Raw genomic sequence first — 19,108 nt, 5'->3', positions numbered from 1 at the left:
CAGTGCTATCTCTTAGAAATTGCTTCGACCACACTCAATGTGCTATCCCTTAGGGTTAAAATTGATTTTGCTGACTATCACTCCAGTCTGTTTTATGGTTGTATTCCCTAGGGGGCGCTCGCTGTGTGTTCCCTCTGAAACTCCATAGACTCCAAAGAAAGACCGTACTGAGGCTATATACCAGGGGCGGTAAGGAGGGGGGGGGGGGGGGGGTTCTGCACAGTTTCACGAGTTTCCAAAAATCGGAAATCACTTTTCACGATAAACCTAACTGACGAAAAGAATCAATCATCACTCGGGAATCAGATCACGATTCACGCTGATCAAATTTCGCCATTCACGAATCACGGCGAAGGTAGTAATTATAGATCACAGTTTTTAATGTGTCCTTTTCACGATTCACGATAAACGAAAAAGACCGTTCACGGATCATGAAAATAACCCTTATAGAGAAACCTAGCTTTAGTACATACAGCCCTATGCACGTGGGCACTCGGACACCTTTTCAAGTTTGTTACTCTTTTACAGACATTTTTCGGTTCCGAAGGTGTCAACCTTTGCCTGTCGTCCCCTTGTTTTCTCCCTTATTTTGGAAGTACCCACTACCCCCCCCCCCCCCCCCCCAAAAGAAAAAAAAAAAAAAAAATGTACGCATCCTGAAGTGTAGCTTTAACCGCTGGCCTTATATTGTGGTCCCACACTCATGACGTCACGGGGCTCAGAAGGTCAAAAATGGCGGAGCACTTCCTCCTCAGAGCTGAACAGACATGAGAAGCTCACAAACATTCATAGTCGCCCCTCTTCTCATATGTATTAGCCATGGACTCTGGTTGGGCTAAATTCCAGGCCAGCTACGCATACGTTCCAGCAGATGACAAAGAAATCCCGCTTGCAACAGGAGATTTCTTGGTTGTTGCTAAACCCTTCGAGAGTGCCGAAGGTTGGCTTGTCGGCCGTAATAACAGGACAGGGCAGTACGGGGAGTTTCCTGGGACGTACTGCCAGTATATTGGGGATGTGAACGAGCTGCCCGAGATAGTGCCAGACGTTCCACCGCCCAGACCCCCGAAAAATCCCCAAACTAAAGGTACGACTGAACACCCCCTCTGTTATGATTGATAGGCGCGAGGACTATCGATTGTTCTTTGTGAAAGTTCTTTCGAACTCTCTAAGACCGCCATTAAAGTTTTGTTTCATAACTAAATAATGGCTGTGCATATTTATCTACAAGATCCATCCGATCAAATCCCGTGAAACGATAGTCTTATCTTTGCTTCAGTTTTTGCATTGTTGGCAATGATCCTCTCATTTTATTTCCGGGGGTGAAATATACAAACACAGCATGAATGATTTTTAAGCCCTATATTCATGGTTTTACTTTAGTTATACTTTTCTTGATGTTATCCGCTACAGAACCGGATTCCAGATTTTGGTCAATTTCCATTTAAATTATTACAATGTGATATTCTCTGGGTGTAATCTTGCATTCCATAGTTGTCAGCTCCATTATTAGTCTAAGTACAGTATTATGGTGGTTTCGAAAAAATAATAACTCGACAGGCAGAATAATTTATAATGTGAAAACATGGATTAAGTACAAAGTATGTATAGTAAAACTTTTACACTCAATAGCAGGGATGCTTTTGTTTGTTCTCATTATTCCCTTTAATAAATACTTGGGGCTAACACATCTGAAATGTCTGAGTAAATTTATTTAGACCGCAACCCATTGATAGCTCATTCCTGAGTTTTTCAACGTCGTAGTTCAAGTAAACTTTATTTATGATAATTTACTCTCTTTTCAACATATTATTTCCTTGGTGTCTGGGACGATAATGAGACCATGTTTTATTATTATGTACTATGTACTATGAAAATTCTACTAGATTAATATCATTATTATATTATTATGATTAATTATTATTTTTGTTATTATTTTATTATTGGACCATGTGTTATGTGCCTCTGAGTAGATATGATGGTTTATATGGCATAAATGAAATTATTGATGGTGCCTGGTTTATTATTGTTTTCCATCCAGTCACAAGCGGGGGTCACTCACTGGTCAAGAAATGTGTGATAAGGCCAGTCTTATGCATCAACTGTAAGTCCACTTAACACAATATACAGTAAAGTGCTTTACTATTTTATTTCTCAAGTAGTGTATGTATAATAGTAAAATTATATATATAGTGTTTATTAAATACACAAAGAAGGGGGAAGAAAGATATTGAGGGTGGCTCCGAAAATTTTAAACCACCAAAAGGGGGGGCTCTGAAAAAAAAGGTCCTCTAAGGGAAAAATAAAGAAAATTTTGGGGTTCTATAAGGGTGTGGGGGGGGGGGGCACCAAAAAAAATATTTACAATGAAAGGGGGGCTCTGAAATTTTAAGGCGTTTTGAGCTTCCTTCCCCCCCCCCCCCCCGTCGTAATTAATAAACACTCCCTAATAATAATATTTTTTTTAGGTGAATCTTATGTGTGGGGATCCAAAACAGAATTCTTCAAGTGTTCAGGTACAAGAATCATGCTCTACGACCTGCTCTTCTGTGTTTTAGTGTCCACCTTTATTTCATTTTTTTATAATATAACAGAAAATCTTGTGAAGAAAACTGATAACAGGGTCTTGGTACCTGTTTTAACCTAAAGTGAACCTAAAGTGCCTAAATTACTTGGCTAAATATACAGCCAAAGTAAGTTTACCCTATAGGTTTTTAACACCAATTTGGTGATAATGGAATTTGTTTGATGTAGGTTGTCTGCAGGACCTTTAAAGAAACATTCATCCCTACTGTATGCCCTTTTCTAGTGGAACACAGACTTTCTGTCCTAACTGTAATCAGGCTGTACAGACGATCACACTAGAGAATACAGCTACCAATTTTGATAATACAGTATTGTCAATGATTTATAAACAATGATAACCATACCATACATAATAATGTACCATATTACGTCTAACAACATTGTCATTGTCATTTGAGTTTATTGCAAATAAAGTTCTATTCTCAATCAATTCAAAAGCTGGTATTTTCTGCCAAAATGAAATAGCGCCCCCTCACCAATAAGTGCCTTCTCTCAAATAAGAAACCCCTTAAGACCTGAGAAATTAGTAAAGCTTTCTTATTTGATTCAGTATGGTATCCCATCTTTATTTTTTCAAGTCATGTTGACTACATATTTTGTTCCTCCATAGAATGTGAAGTGTCATGCCATCTTCAATGCACCCACAACCTGGGGAAATTTACTTGTGAGAAGAAAAAGCATGAAGAAGATGATTATTATGTACATCTAGTGTCTGTAAGTTAAAGAAATACAGACAAGCTTAGTATAGACAATCACCCAACACAACCAATCACAGACATAGTAGTATATCCAATTAGACAACATCAACTTAGACAATCAGTCAACTTAACCAATCACAGACACTGTAAGATTTGTTAGATAACCAAACAACATAACCAGTCACAGACAAGCTTAGTTATTGATACTCAAACAATAAGCAATTATTGTTAGTTAGGCCCTGAACAGACGTCATACTTTCCATGAGCTGTATTCAATGCAAATGCATGCAAATGAAGACAAAACAATGCATCTGGCTCATTTGCAGTAATTTGCATTGAATACGGCTCATGGAAAGTACTAAGTTTAAACTAGGCCTTAAAAAATGCTGTGCTTAGTAAAATTAGTAAAATTCATCAGAATATCAAAGACATAATACACAGTGTTGTAGAACTCTCCCTTGTTGCAGTATTATAATTGTTATGCTTATTTTTAACAGTCTGTTGAGGAATGGGCTGTTGAAGATGTGATGAGTTGGCTAGCTGTTACCCATTTTTACACATTTGCTGAGCTCTTTCGTGATGCTGAAATTGATGGCTCAAAACTCAAGTCCATGAATGAAGCAAGTCTTTCTGAGCTTGGTATCAATGACAGCTCCCAACAGCTTTCACTCCTGCATGCCATTAATGAATTATTTACTGGAAGTTCACCTAAGGTAAACAATTTTATTGCTTTTATATAATCTTCTTAATAGATACACACCTCACCTCCATTAATTGTCATAATGCCTCCTTTTTTTTAGAGGGAGCCTAGCAATTTTCGTGATTTCCAACTAGCAGCACAAGGTAAAAGGATTGACTGATTATACTGACATACTTTTGTCCAAAGAGGAAAGGAGGAAAATCCATGCTGATGAGAGTGCCCAGCTAAAGCCAAATTCCCTGAACTTATTCAAAAAAGAGAAATCCACAAAGCCTATAAATGGTGAAGAGTATTTTGTATTATAAATAAGGGAGCCCATTCAAGAATGTAAGGGGAAATCAGTTAAAGGGGGTTTGAATGACAGAAATGGACAACTTTACCATTCTAACTTTATGAGCTATACATACAGCAAAATCTTTATTGAACAAGTTATATTTTCTGGTTTTGGTGTAGGATCATTAGGCGATCATGAGTATGTTGTTAAGACTTTTAACACATTACAATGGTGTGACAAATGCTACAAGTGCTTATGGGGTCTCTACCATCAAGGGCTACAGTGCTCAGGTAACTACTGCAAGTTAATTGACACCTTAATACAAATACCAACCTCTTTTCAGATAATAGTCACCTGACACCTTAACACCAATGCCATCACATTATTCCTTGAAATGTATGTTTTTTTTCTAGTATGAATAAGACTATTATAATTATTACACCTAAACACCAATGCCATCACATTTTCAATAGTCACTTGACACCTTAACACCAATACCATGGCATTTCTATATTTCACCTGACAATAATCGCCATTATAATAGTTCATTATATTAATAAAAAACACATAAAAGCACTTTTTATAAGTTTTTATAGTTTAATTACCTTGATTTCCCAATTTGTCTCGTGGGTATAACATTTTTTGTGTGTGTTTTGCAAAAGTCTGTGGGATGTGCTGCCATGTGATGTGTCAAGCCAACTGCATACCCATGTGTCCCAAGAGGCGTGTCAAGGGTTCCACTGACGACGACATTGAAGGTATCTTTCTTGGGGTATTGGGCAAACCTTTTTCATGCACCCTAACCCCAATGATAAACACAAAAATACCTAACCTTGTGCTGTTGTAACTCTTTATTTAACAATTCTTTCCCAGTTGTTGGTCAAAAGGATAAAATCCCCTTTGTGTGTATCATGGTTGTGTAAGCTTTAAACACAAACGCAAACACATAGGCGAACTTCGTCAATTCAAAACCTCTAATCTAATCCTCCCTTGTTTTTCTTTTTTTATAACAAAAGGCTAATAAATATACTGTATTTGCCAATTTTGATCTCTATTAAGCTTTCTGGTATTTGCTTTAATGGTGTGTTTTCAGCCAATTTTGATCTCTATTAAGCTTTCTATATGAAGCCCAACACTCAGTGAAAGCAAATGTTGAAAGACAGCTTGCCTAAGGCAAGTCCTTTTTAGAGTGCGCATTCATGTTTGATATGGCATTTCTATTGTAGCACCAGTGTTTGGTCAAGAACTTGCAACCCAATTCCGCCCTTCCAGCAAGCCAGCCCCTGTTTGTGTGATGAAGTGTATTGAGGCCATTGAACAGAGAGGAATGAATGTGGATAGTATTTACCTGATCAGCTCTCAAGGGTCTAATAAATACTCTCTTCGGTTGGCGTTCTGTCAAGGTACCGTTTTTCGCCTGCACAAAATAGTGTATCAAGGCAGGCCTGTAGCCAGGGAAGGTTCGGAAAAAAATCCGACTTGACTGAAAGAAAATGAAAGAAAATTGAGTACCACTGCAAGCCAGGGCAAGCTACCTAAGATCAAATGGTCCGCTAAATGGTTAAACGACCCCCCCCCCCCCCCTCTCAAAATCCTGGCTACAGGCTTGCAAGGGTTGGGCTACAAATCTATCAATCATTTATTTTTATTTCCTTATTTTTTGTAGTCTTGATGATTAAATACTGTGAAGTTTTTGCAAAAAAAAAGAATATAGTGCAAAGACATATTTCATAAATATTAACCTTCACTCGAACCCAGAGACATTCTATATGTATGTTCAAAATTTATGGCTTCGCTAGAAAAAAAATCTGTTGCAGTTATAAATGTTTAAAATGAAAATTTGGTAAATTGTAAATGAAATGACTTAATTACTTATAAAATGACTGTGTTTTTATCTTATGAAGCCATTAATTGTGTACAAAGTGAATGTCTTTTGGCATCAAGAGATACCAGAAGGGCATAGCATATAAACAATAATGGCATGTTGTTGTTATTCCAGACCCTGCAAATGTGAACATGAGAGATGAAGAGTGGAATGACCCTCACTGCATAGCCACTGTGCTCAAAATGTACTTCCAGGAGCTCCCAACATCTCTCTTTACTGAGGAGAAATATTCTACTTTTATCCAAATATTTAAAAGTAAGTTATAGACACTGCTTTTCATCCTTTCCGTTTGTGTTAAAAGCTTTCAAAAAGAGAGAGAGAGGACAGTCTTTAAAATTATTGCACACAAAATTATCCATGTTTACATATTATATTTGCAACTATTTTTCTGTTATTTGTTTCAGCCAACGAAAATGATGGCTTTGGGAATCTGTTGAAAGAGATTAATTCTCTTCCAAAAGAACACAAATCTGTGATTGAGTATTTAATGAAACACTTATTCAAGTGAGTTGAATGGTTTTACAATCTCTTTGAAAGAGAAAATAGATGTTATTCCCCTTTTCCATACCCATTTCTTAAAGAATATCAGTTCCTCTGTTCCATTGTTAGAACTGCTTGTACCCCAAATATAATCATTCATGTATCTAGAGTCTCAAGCATGACCAACAAAATTGTAGGATATTATGTTATCTGTGAGAATTCTTCTTTCCATTCTTTACAGGGTCTCTAAACATCAGGACAAGAATAAGATGTCTTCCAGATCTCTTGCCGTTGTGTTTGCTAGTATTCTTCTGCGCCCCAAACCTAACGAACTGATGTATGTAATGAAATATTGCTTTAACTCTACATAAATAAAGCAGCAACATTCCATAACAAATTAATACAAAAGGCCCAAATAGTCGTGTTCATGAATCAGAATAATAAATACAATACACCAAAAACTGGAACTCGACTCTGCCAAATTTATGTCTTTAATAAGACTTATTCAGTGCCCTGAAGAAGTCTTATTAAAGACAAATATTTGGCGGAGTAGAATTCCAGTTTCTGGTTTACCATAACAAATTAATATACACTAAATTGTATTTTTATGTATTGTATTCTGGAATTGTATTTCAGGAAACTTGCTTTGAATCATGAGACCCAAATTCGTCTACTGGATTTGTTGATCACTGAAGGGGAATGGGCCAAAGACCTACCTGCACAGTCGCCACCAGGTCAGCAAATAGTGTCATGTAGTATCGGCTTTGTCTCTCAAGCAAGTTCAAACCCCATTCCAAATCCTGACTCTCTCATCATACTTTATTAACCTGTAACGATTAACATTAAAGATCCTCTGGGGACGCTGACCCCTTTTACCATTTTTTATTGACAGTGCTTACTTGCATGATTGCATATAGTAGTCCATATCTGCAAAATGACAAGTAAATTCATTCACATCTGAAGCGCATTTGATCTTGTCTCGTGACCTTGATTTGTGCTACACAAATACCAAACAATCATTTCCATTGCCTTTGTCTCTTTGTCTGTAGTGGTGCCACCACGCCCGGCCCGGCTTGGGTCAGTCTGCCGAGCCCCCTCACTGGAGTCAACTGGCCAAGACCTCACAGAGCTCAAGAAGGCTGAGTGGTACTGGGGCGAGGCAAGCAAGTAAGTGTAAATTCTGTAACTAGCACATCATAACGTCCTCTTTCGTGGACAGTGTAGCATACCTTTAACAGAATAAGATTGCTGGACATCATCACCTCAATTTTATGTGGAAATCCCTGGGAATTACCCTAGGTACCAGTGTCTGCAAGTTCTCTTGTAGCGGTGGTTTGGTGTTATTGAAAGAAGTTGGACACTCTGTTACCCAAGGTACAAGGGAATAAAACAATGCTGGTTAGCATAACTTTGTATTTTCTTGCTAGATGGAATGAATACAGAGCTTGACAAAATGTTGAAATAAGGATTTTTAATATGTCTCTCTATTGTGCTGTCTTCTTGCAAGAGTATCACAGAGAGCTTTGACTTTGCAACAAACACCATCATGATATTTGAAATGCTTGATTTGATAAGTTACACAAGAAGATACAGGAATTGCTGAGGGGAACAAAGAAGGATTTTCAAAAAGAAGTGAATCCCCCTAATGTAGGTGCGCACCTGAGGGAGGTGTCGTATCACAGTCACGCCCAGGTAGGCGGGTGTTATAAGACTTTATTCTATTACAGGGAGGCGGTCAATGCTCGAATGCGAGACACAGAGGATGGTACATTTATTGTACGCGACTCCAAGAGATTCCCCGGGGAATACACGTTGACCTTGATGTAAGTGAGACGTTTAGGGTTCTCTGTCAGCCCCATTTTGTCATCCCAGCAGAATCTATTGTATTAGGTCAATAAATTACGCATACTTCACTGTACATATTGATTGGTGTTATTACAGTCTTCTTTTCTTTGCTAACTCCTGATCTTTTAACTATCATATCTCCTTACTCATAAGATAACTAATAGGGCCAATGTTCCCATGTTTTGCCACAAATGAATTGCATGCCTCGACTTAAAGAGAGTTCTGTGTATGTCTCGGCAGGAAGGGTGGGGTTATCAAGTTGATTCGCATCATGTACAAGGATGGCAAGTATGGCTTTTCTGAGCCGCTTACCTTCAAGTCTGTCATCGATTTGGTGTCATACTACAAGGACCGGTCGCTGGCGCAGTATAACCCAAAACTTGATGTTAAACTCGCTCACCCGTTATCACGGTTTGAGCAGGTACAGCGCATGCGTAATGGCTTCTATTTCTCATTGTGTGTCCTCTTTATTTATTGTAAGTGTCTGATCCGGCGCATGCGTCAAAGCTAAAATTTTCTTGGTAGTATTTTGTGCCCTGGTTATTTCTCAAGGCAGTTGATTCTGCACATGCTTTCAAGCCACAATAGGCGACCTGCACTTAGAAATCACATGAATTTTTAAGTTGCCAACTCTTGCCAAAATAAAAACAGAAATGAAAATAAACCCTTTCTGACAGAAATTTCCTGGTTGATTTGTAAGCACTCATCCTCGGGGACCCAGGGCATCGCGGAGGTCAGGTACACAGGGAGCGCGCGAGAAAGTGCTCCCTGTGTGCCTGATCTCCGCGACACCCTGGGTCCCCGAGTATGGTAAGCACTGAATAAGTTGCATTTTGTAGATGTTGTTTTTCATAGCCAAAAGCTGGGCGAATTTGTCACCCAAAAATTATGTGATTGCTTGTGTAGTATTTTGCTTCTTTATTATTTTTTTGTCAGCGGTATATCATGCGCATGCGATAGAGAGGTAATTACGTTGTTTTTATTTCGTTCCTCAGGAGGAAGGAGAGGTTCCGCCAGAGAAAAACGACGAGTATATGACTAAAATGGTGGGAGACCTTGTGGACATTAACAAAGAATTTATGGGCAGCTCTACTGAGTACGAAAAGCTATACAAGCACTACACTGATTCGTCTGAGGTATGTAGATAGTAGAGACATTTAGCAATTGCGTTTTCAGAATTAACAGAAAACGGCAAACCGCGGTTAGCCATTACTGGTTTGAGGTACTAGCGATAACGTAAATTAGCACATTTGGCGGGGAATGTGGCATTTGGCGAGAAAAAGTGCAAAACATGTGCTTGACTCGGCCTTAACTCTTACCATGTCTTCTGGTGTTAGGAAAAATGATACGATTGGCTTTACGGCTATGTGACCTGTAATTCTTCATTGTCTTCAGGAAATCGCAGACCTGCAGATGATTTTGGAAGCTCAGCGATCGGTCATTTCGATGATCGAGGAACAGTTGAGACTTCACGAGCACTTCCAGCGCGAGGCATCTCCAGAGCACCGAGGCCTGTAAGTTAGCCCTTGATCCCGTTATTAAAGGGCCACCCGCCATTTTGTCAGCGGGAGAAAGCATCCATTTCCATCGGCTGATTTGGGGAGGCTTTTTTTAAAACTGATAGATATTTCGAAATTTCTTTAACCCATTGACTCCTGGCTTTTTTGGAGCTGAATTTACAAAAAACAGACTGAAAACAGATACCTCCCCCCCTATTCTGAGTTTTATACAGCCCGTCAAAGTCAAACACAGCTGCACCTAGTCAGCGGTATCCAAGCTTTCCAACAGTGCTTTGCGGTCCCCACTTTTAATCCCTCGTCGATGTGCTGAAGCCAGCACAAGTTGATGGTTGCTTGTATTTTTCATCAAAAATACAGCTATGAGCATATTAGGAGAGTGTCTCAGGACATCATGAAGTCTTTTGGGGCATAATTGAGTGCTTTGCTTATGGATATTTGCAAGCAAAGGTGGATTCATGATGATTTTTTCTTGTTTGGCTTTGCCCGGATGAGAAAATAATTTTCTAATGAATCACCACAGCTCTCCTAAATGGTGTCTTTTCTGAAACCAAATTGATTCCAAAATTGTTTTCACTGCTATTCTGGGTCTGTATGGCCTGGAATTGATTCGTTTGGCTTCGGGGTGAAAAGACTTATAAAAAACCATCTGACTTTGGGGAGAGGAGTGTTGACTGGCCCTCCCCTCGTGAATTTTCCCCTGGATCTCCCAGAATGCTTTGCAATACGTAAAGATATTTTCGTGGTTGTACAATCCTTCAAGGAATGGACATTGTGTTTTGAGGCCAAGGAAATGTACCTGGAGGATCAGAATAAAGGTATCTATTTGTGTCTTGAGCTGTGTTTGCTGATCTCTCTCCCTTGTGTGGTATTTTGAGCGTTTTATTGAGAGGGGTGATTCTGCTTTTCTCTCCTTGTTCGATTTGAGATTTGTCAAAAACCTGTGCTATTATTTGGCTTAAGAGTAGATGCCAACACCTTGGTTGGATGCATATCTGCAAGACCATTTATCCCTTAGACTGATGCCTGAGTATCTTCATCTTGTTGTGTTTATTTTGAATTTATGAATTTTTTGGGTTGTGGGTACTTCCCAAAGCCGGTACAGGCCGGTTGAGGGGTCAATGTGTTAAATAATTCTGTCTTCCAATAAAAACCGGCGAAAATTTCTCTGAATATGTCCCCTAGCCTTCTTTCAAGGTTTTAATGTTTATTGGGAGTCCTGAAGGGGTAAAACGGGAGCTGGGATTCGCCTTATTTGGAGCCGGGAAAACGGGATTAGGGTTACAGGGAACGGGATTTGTCTACCGGGAACGGAAATCAACATGCTTCAACGGGAACGGGATTTTTAAATTCTCTTTTTGTTAATCTGTATTTTTTTCGCATTTTAAGAGCTTTTTAATAGCATCAAACTTCAAACCATCTGCTCAGCGGACTTCACTTTCTAGGACTTCTACCCCTTCTAAATTTAGACCCTCTTCTCAGCCCCCCTCCCTTGTATAATATACAGTACAGCCACCTGGATTTTGCGAGAATAACGGGCGGGAAACGGGATTTGTACCCTCCTTCAGAACCCTGTTTATCCTGCCACAGGTTGCGGCAGAACTACGAGCTTTTGAAGCATCGGTTGAATGATGCTAAGTTAGAGCTTGGGAACTCCGAGCGCGAACTCTCGAACAAGACACAGGACAACCGACTTGCAGACAAGCGTATGAACAGCCTTAGACCAAAAATCATAGAGCTACAGCGCAAAAAGCAACAGTATATGGAGTAAGTATGCAGTCTTCTTACCGTGACCAACTTTTGGCAATCTTCTTCAGTTTACCCCAAGTCTTTCTCTACAGTACTCAACTAAACTTAGAGAGAAACAGGCCCTGTGATAAGCAATAGAAACAAGACGCACAAAGAGAACATTGTACATGTAGATTTGTTTTTTGCTTTCTTTATTTAATTTCTTTTTTTTTCCCCAGAGTACTTATGGAGCAGGGTGTCACGCAAGACGAAGTCCAAGAAATCGTCAATGAGGGGTGAGCATGCATTGGTAACACATTCACACATTTGACCATGGAAATGAGAAACACCCTGTTCTTTTTCTAGCGTTTATCAAGTGCCAGATATCGATATGAGCGAGGAAAACTGGTTATTTGGCAGGCTCTCCAGGTAAAGTATTATTTCCCTTTTCGAAGACTTGAGGATGTTTGACTAGCAGGATCAGTTTTTTGAGAATAGATTAAAGCTTGTGTACCAGTGTCAGTTTTACTTTGTCCCTCTCACTATTCAACAAAATTCTTTCTCTTTGTGTAAAAGGAAGGATATGTTTTTTTCATAATAGCAGGATTATTTCAAGTACTCCTTCATTGAGAAGTACCAAAAGCAATTATCACAGATATTGGTATTGCAAAACCAATGTTGTAGTGCAATGATATGTCCATAAGCCCATGTTTTTATTTGACGCAGAACTGAAGTCGAGCATCTGCTGAGCGGATGTCCTGATGGTACTTTCATGATCAGAGAAAGCATCAACCGACCCGGGGATTACGCTGTCAGCTTATCGTGAGTTTACACCCGTTACAACAAGAGAAAACATGACTGAATTCATTTGGAGTTTACTTGAGTGCCAACCTCCCTAACCCCTTCCTAGTACCTAGCCTCTTTTGCTTTATTAAACCCGTCCCCACCCTCTTCCCCTTTATTGGACCCGTCCTCACCCTCTTACTCTTTATTGAACCCGTCCCCACCCTCTTCCCCTTTATTGAACCCGTCCCCACCCTCTTACTCTTTATTGAACCCGTCCCCACCCTCTTCCCCTTTATTGAACCCGTCCCCACCCTCTTCCCCTTTATTGAACCCGTCCCTACCCTCTTCCCCTTTATTGGACCCGTCCCCACCCTCTTACTCTTTATTGAACCCGTCCCCACCCTCTTCCCTTTTATTGGACCCATCCCCACCCTCTTCCCCTTTATTGAACCCGTCCCCACCCTCTTCCCCTTTATTGGACCCGTCCCCACCCTCTTCCCCTTTATTGAACCCGTTCCCTCTCTCTACCTCTTTATTGAACCCGTCTTCACCCTCTACCTCTTTATTGGACCCGTCCCCACCCTCTTCCCCTTTTTTGAACCCGTTCCCACCCTCTTCCCCTTTATTGGACCCGTCCCCACCCTCTTCCTCTTTATTGAACCCGTCTTCACCCTCTTCCCCTTTATTGGACCCGTCCCCACCCTCTTCCCCTTTATTGAACCCGTCCCCACCCTCTTCCCCTTTATTTGACCCGTCCCCACCCTCTTCCCCTTCATTGAACCCGTCCCCACCCTCTACCTCTTTATTGAACCCGTCCCCACCCTCTTCCCCTTTATTGGACCCGTCCCCACCCTCTTCCCCTTTATTGGACCCGTCCCCACCCTCTTCCCCTTTATTGAACCCGTCCCCACCCTCTTCCCCTTTATTGGACCCGTCCCCACCCTCTTCACCTTTATTGGACCCATCCCCACCCTCTTCTCCTTTACGGGACCTATCCCCACCCTCTTCCCCTTTATTGAACCCGTCCCCACCCTCTTCCCCTTTATTGGACCCGTCCCCACCCTCTTCCCCTTTATTGAACCCGTTCCCTCTCTCTACCTCTTTATTGAACCCGTCTTCACCCTCTACCTCTTTATTGAACCCGTCCCCACCCTCTTCCCCTTTTTTGAACCCGTCCCCACCCTCTTCCTCTTTATTGAACCCGTCCCCACCCTCTTCCCCTTCATTGAACCCGTCCCCACCCTCTTCCCCTTTATTGGACCCGTTCCCACCCTCTTCCCCTTTATTGAACCCGTCCCCACCCTCTTCCCCTTTATTGAACCCGTCCCCACCCTCTTCCCCTTTATTGGACCCGTCCCCACCCTCTCCCCCTTTATTGGACCCGTCCCCACCTCTTCACCTTTATTGGACCCGTCCCCACCCTCTTCTCCTTTACGGGACCTATCCCCACCCTCTTCCCCTTTATTGGACCCGTCCCCACCCTCTTCCCCTTTATTGAACCTGTCTTCACCCTCTACCTCTTTATTGAACCCGTCCCCACCCTCTTTCCCATTTTTGAACCCGTCCCCACCCTCTTCCTCTTTATTGAACCTGTCTTCACCCTCTACCTCCTTATTGAACCCGTCCCCACCCTCTTCCCCTTTATTGGACCCGTCCCCACCCTCTTCCCCTTTTTTGGACCCGTCCCCACCCTCTTCCCCTTTTTTGGACCCGTCCCCACCCTCTTCCCCTTTATTGGACCCGTCCCCACCCTCTTCCCCTTCATTGAACCCGTCCCCACCCTCTTCCCCTTTATTGGACCCGTCCCCACCCTCTCCCCCTTTATTGGACCCGTCCCCACCTCTTCACCTTTATTGGACCCGTCCCCACCCTCTTCTCCTTTATGGGACCTATCCCCACCCTCTTCCCCTTTATTGGACCCGTCCCCACCCTCTTCCCCTTTATTGAACCTGTCTTTACCCTCTACCTCTTTATTGAACCCGTCCCCACCCTCTTCCCCTTTTTTGAACCCGTCCCCACCCTCTTCCTCTTTATTGAACCTGTCTTCACCCTCTACCTCCTTATTGAACCCGTCCCCACCCTCTTCCCCTTTTTTGAACCCGTCCCCACCCTCTTCCTCTTTATTGGACCCGTCCCCACCCTCTCTCCCTTTATTGGACCCGTCCCCACCCTCTTACTCTTTATTGAACCCGTCCCCACCCTCTTCCCCTTTATTGGACCCGTCCCCACCCTCTTCCCCTTCATTGAACCCGTCCCCACCCTCTTACTCTTTATTGAACCCGTCCCCACCCTCTTCCCTTTTATTGGACCCATCCCCACCCTCTTCCCCTTTATTGAACCCGTCCCCACCCTCTTCCCCTTTATTGGACCCGTCCCCACCCTCTTCCCCTTTATTGAACCCGTTCCCTCTCTCTACCTCTTTATTGAACCCGTCTTCACCCTCTACCTCTTTATTGGACCCGTCCCCACCCTCTTCCCCTTTTTTGAACCCGTTCCCACCCTCTTCCCCTTTATTGGACCCGTCCCCACCCTCTTCCTCTTTATTGAACCCGTCTTCACCCTCTTCCCCTTTATTGGACCCGTCCCCACCCTCTTCCCCTTTATTGAACCCGTCCCCACCCTCTTCCCCTTTATTTGACCCGTCCCCACCCTCTTCCCCTTCATTGAACCCGTCCCCACCCTCTACCTCTTTATTGAACCCGTCCCCACCCTCTTCCCCTTTATTGGACCCGTCCCCACCCTCTTCCCCTTTATTGGACCCGTCCCCACCCTCTTCCCCTTTATTGAACCCGTCCCCACCCTCTTCCCCTTTATTGGACCCGTCCCCACCCTCTTCACCTTTATTGGACCCGTCCCCACCCTCTTCTCCTTTACGGGACCTATCCCCACCCTCTTCCCCTTTATTGAACCCGTCCCCACCCTCTTCCCCTTTATTGTACCCGTCCCCACCCTCTTCCCCTTTATTGAACCCGTTCCCTCTCTCTACCTCTTTATTGAACCCGTCTTCACCCTCTACCTCTTTATTGAACCCGTCCCCACCCTCTTCCCCTTTTTTGAACCCGTCCCCACCCTCTTCCTCTTTATTGAACCCGTCCTCACCCTCTTCCCCTTCATTGAACCCGTCCCCACCCTCTTCCCCTTTATTGGACCCGTTCCCACCCTCTTCCCCTTTATTGAACCCGTCCCCACCCTCTTCCCCTTTATTGAACCCGTCCCCACCCTCTTCCCCTTTATTGGACCCGTCCCCACCCTCTCCCCCTTTATTGGACCCGTCCCCACCTCTTCACCTTTATTGGACCCGTCCCCACCCTCTTCTCCTTTACGGGACCTATCCCCACCCTCTTCCCCTTTATTGGACCCGTCCCCACCCTCTTCCCCTTTATTGAACCTGTCTTCACCCTCTACCTCTTTATTGAACCCGTCCCCACCCTCTTCCCCATTTTTGAACCCGTCCCCACCCTCTTCCTCTTTATTGAACCTGTCTTCACCCTCTACCTCCTTATTGAACCCGTCCCCACCCTCTTCCCCTTTATTGGACCCGTCCCCACCCTCTTCCCCTTTTTTGGACCCGTCCCCACCCTCTTCCCCTTTTTTGGACCCGTCCCCACCCTCTTCCCCTTTATTGGACCCGTCCCCACCCTCTTCCCCTTCATTGAACCCGTCCCCACCCTCTTCCCCTTTATTGGACCCGTCCCCACCCTCTCCCCCTTTATTGGACCCGTCCCCACCTCTTCACCTTTATTGGACCCGTCCCCACCCTCTTCTCCTTTACGGGACCTATCCCCACCCTCTTCCCCTTTATTGGACCCGTCCCCACCCTCTTCCCCTTTATTGAACCTGTCTTCACCCTCTACCTCTTTATTGAACCCGTCCCCACCCTCTTCCCCTTTTTTGAACCCGTCCCCACCCTCTTCCTCTTTATTGAACCTGTCTTCACCCTCTACCTCCTTATTGAACCCGTCCCCACCCTCTTCCCCTTTTTTGAACCCGTCCCCACCCTCTTCCCCTTTATTGGACCCGTCCCCACCCTCTCCCCCTTTATTGGACCCGTCCCCACCCTCTTACTCTTTATTGAACCCGTCCCTACCCTCTTCCCCTTTATTGGACCCGTCCCCACCCTCTTCCCCTTCATTGAACCCGTCCCCACCCTCTTCCCCTTCATTGAACCCGTCCCCACCCTCTTCTCCTTTATTGAACCCGTCCCTACCCTCTTCCCCTTTATTGGACCCGTTCCCACCCTCTTCCCCTTTATTGAACCCGTCCCCACCCTCTTCCCCTTTATTGGACCCGTCCCCACCCTCTTCCCCTTTACTGGACCCGTCCCCACCCTCTTCCCCTTTATTGGACCCGTCCCCACCCTCTTCCCCTTTATTGAACCCGTCCCCACCCTCTTCCCCTTTATTGGACCCGTTCCCACCCTCTTCCCCTTTATTGAACCTGTCCCCACCCTCTTCCCCTTTATTGGACCCGTCCCCACCCTCTTCCCCTTTATTGGACCCGTCCCCACCCTCTTCCCCTTTATTGAACCCGTTCCCTCTCTCTACCTCTTTATTGGGCCCGTCTCAGTGGCTACCTTCACGTCGTTTTTTCGGCTCCTTTGTATACTCTGAGAACCCCTCTTCTCCCATTGTACTCTCCCTTATGACTAGTCTTGTGTCTGTCAGGTACGATTCCAAGGTTCGCCACATCGTCGTGATCAAAGACAGAGACAGAGATCGGTATGGGGTAAACGAGAACTTTGTGGTTCATCCGACATTAGCTGATCTTGTCATCCACTACCACCACAACTCCCTGCAAAAGCACAACCGGCACCTCGCGACCAAACTCGTCTACCCGCTACGATGGGTCAAAAGCGATTTGAGTCAGAACTAGCACTTGTGCACATAGCTAGTTAAACAACAGATTTTAGGACAGATGTAGTAGTATAAGCCCGTTGATCCGGCTTACGTGACGCGTGAGTATCGTAGGCTATGAAACCCTATGCAAAAAGATATTATCCACTATTTATGTTCATCTCATAAATTTCGCTATAATCACGCTGAATGGCAATCCATCCAACAACTAAGGCTATGTTCAAACGTCGTATTATCAATTAGCCGTATTCAGTGCAAATTATGCAAATGGGCCAGGTGCATTGTTTTATCTTCATTTGCATGCATTTGCATTGAATACGACTCATGGAAAGTACGACATTTGTGCATGGCCTAAAACAGGTCAATTGAGTATCAAATTGTATTTTAGAGAATGATGTCAGTCATGTAGCAGACCGCTCGTAAGGCCTAACAGGATTGGCTGGATTACCTCATTGTTTTATTGTATTCCCGTTCTATTGTTTTGTTTGCCATTGGTTTGTCTGCGGTGTATCAATCTAATCAGGTGAAATTTTCTGAGAGCTGCTACACGACCCAATGAAGTCATTTCTTAGTATTCAAAAGAAAAACAAAGCAAATTGTCGCGCAAGTCGGATCTCCGGAATTGAAAAAAGATATTAGTAATCTCAAACTTAGTTCTTGAGTCTACTTAGTCTTTATAAGGTAACTTTTTCTATGGTTCACTGACTTAGGTATGGACCTAACGTATTGACCTACTCACCGGCCTTTTTATGTTTTTTCCTTCCTGGGAAGGAGTATGCCCGGCTGGCGAGCCTGGGTACGAGCCAGACAAGACCCAGTGGTTGACGGTCATCACTTCAAAAAGTGATTTGAGCTGCGACAGGTATCCCGAGCCCCGCGCTATATTAATGTAGGCTTGAAGCGGATATCTAGCGCGGAAATCCATACTCGAGGTCATTTTTCTATGTAATTTGGGCTTCCTGTGGTCGCGGAGACTCTTCAGTTCCCGCCTAGATACTCACTTAAGAGGTATTGTGGCCTGTGTTTTTATTTTAAAAGATAAGTAGAGTAGTACCAGCACTTGAGACTTGAAGCTCGCTGGTAAAAAATAAAAAGTTATTGTAATAATCATGATAACGTACAGAGATCAGACCTAAAAACGCTCAATAATAATAATAATAAAAAAGAAAATAACCATACTCTCATAGCTAGTATGCATTATTAAGTTTATAGAGTCTAGTTGTTGCGGTTTCCCTTTGTTTTCCCCTATTAGAGATCAATACCCACTGTTGCCCACCATCGGTGTGCAAATAATTCTTTGTATAGAATATAGATACGTTGTGTTTCCCGACTGGTCGGGGGGACGGTGTGAGAAGCAGCAGAATCTATCTCTGCCCTTTCATAGAAGTTTGTGTAAAAAAGATTTTCTAGATATGAAATATCAGTAATAAAGTTACCTCAAATTGAGTTCTTGTTGTGAATAATTGCTAAACGCTCTGTTGGGACAAAAACATTATACTAAAATATCCCCCCACCCCCACCCCCCCAAAAAAAAAGAAAAGAAAAAAACCTGTATATAAAATAAAGGACTTAAAAAAGTAAACATCCATTTTTGCATTTGAAAGCACCAAAGTGTACCACGTTGGCAAGCATTTAAGTTTCTATTGTGATATGATACATCAGTTGTACTCCATATCTTGAAAGACGAATTGTTACCGGGGTGATAGACTAATGCTGTCGCGTGAGACTTCACGCATGCGGAACTACACAACTCACT

The 19,108-nt window shown here is 43.2% G+C and overlaps 1 protein-coding gene across 1 annotated transcript; it reads left to right on the top strand.

Annotated features, from left to right (window-relative positions):
• The first annotated feature begins 691 nt into the window (after nt 1-691).
• Nucleotides 692-18,798, top strand: LOC5520340 (phosphatidylinositol 3-kinase regulatory subunit alpha). The gene is made up of 23 exons (XM_048725392.1): nt 692-1,087; nt 2,042-2,104; nt 2,469-2,516; nt 3,197-3,300; nt 3,782-3,997; nt 4,085-4,127; nt 4,438-4,548; nt 4,921-5,016; nt 5,485-5,661; nt 6,258-6,398; nt 6,548-6,647; nt 6,865-6,960; nt 7,260-7,357; nt 7,673-7,790; nt 8,351-8,446; nt 8,709-8,889; nt 9,464-9,604; nt 9,864-9,982; nt 11,576-11,752; nt 11,953-12,009; nt 12,080-12,142; nt 12,440-12,535; nt 17,164-18,798. The coding sequence occupies exons 1-23, from the start codon at nt 820-822 to the stop codon at nt 17,369-17,371; spliced, it is 2,817 nt and encodes a 938-aa protein (XP_048581349.1). The 5' UTR covers nt 692-819; the 3' UTR covers nt 17,372-18,798.
• The last annotated feature ends 310 nt before the right edge of the window (nt 18,799-19,108 follow it).

This window comes from Nematostella vectensis, chromosome 1 (genome assembly GCF_932526225.1).
Source record: "Nematostella vectensis chromosome 1, jaNemVect1.1, whole genome shotgun sequence".
NCBI classification, from domain to species: Eukaryota; Metazoa; Cnidaria; class Anthozoa; order Actiniaria; family Edwardsiidae; genus Nematostella; species Nematostella vectensis.
Note: the sequence above shows the minus strand (reverse complement) of the source record. Positions and strands in the feature narration are given on the sequence as shown.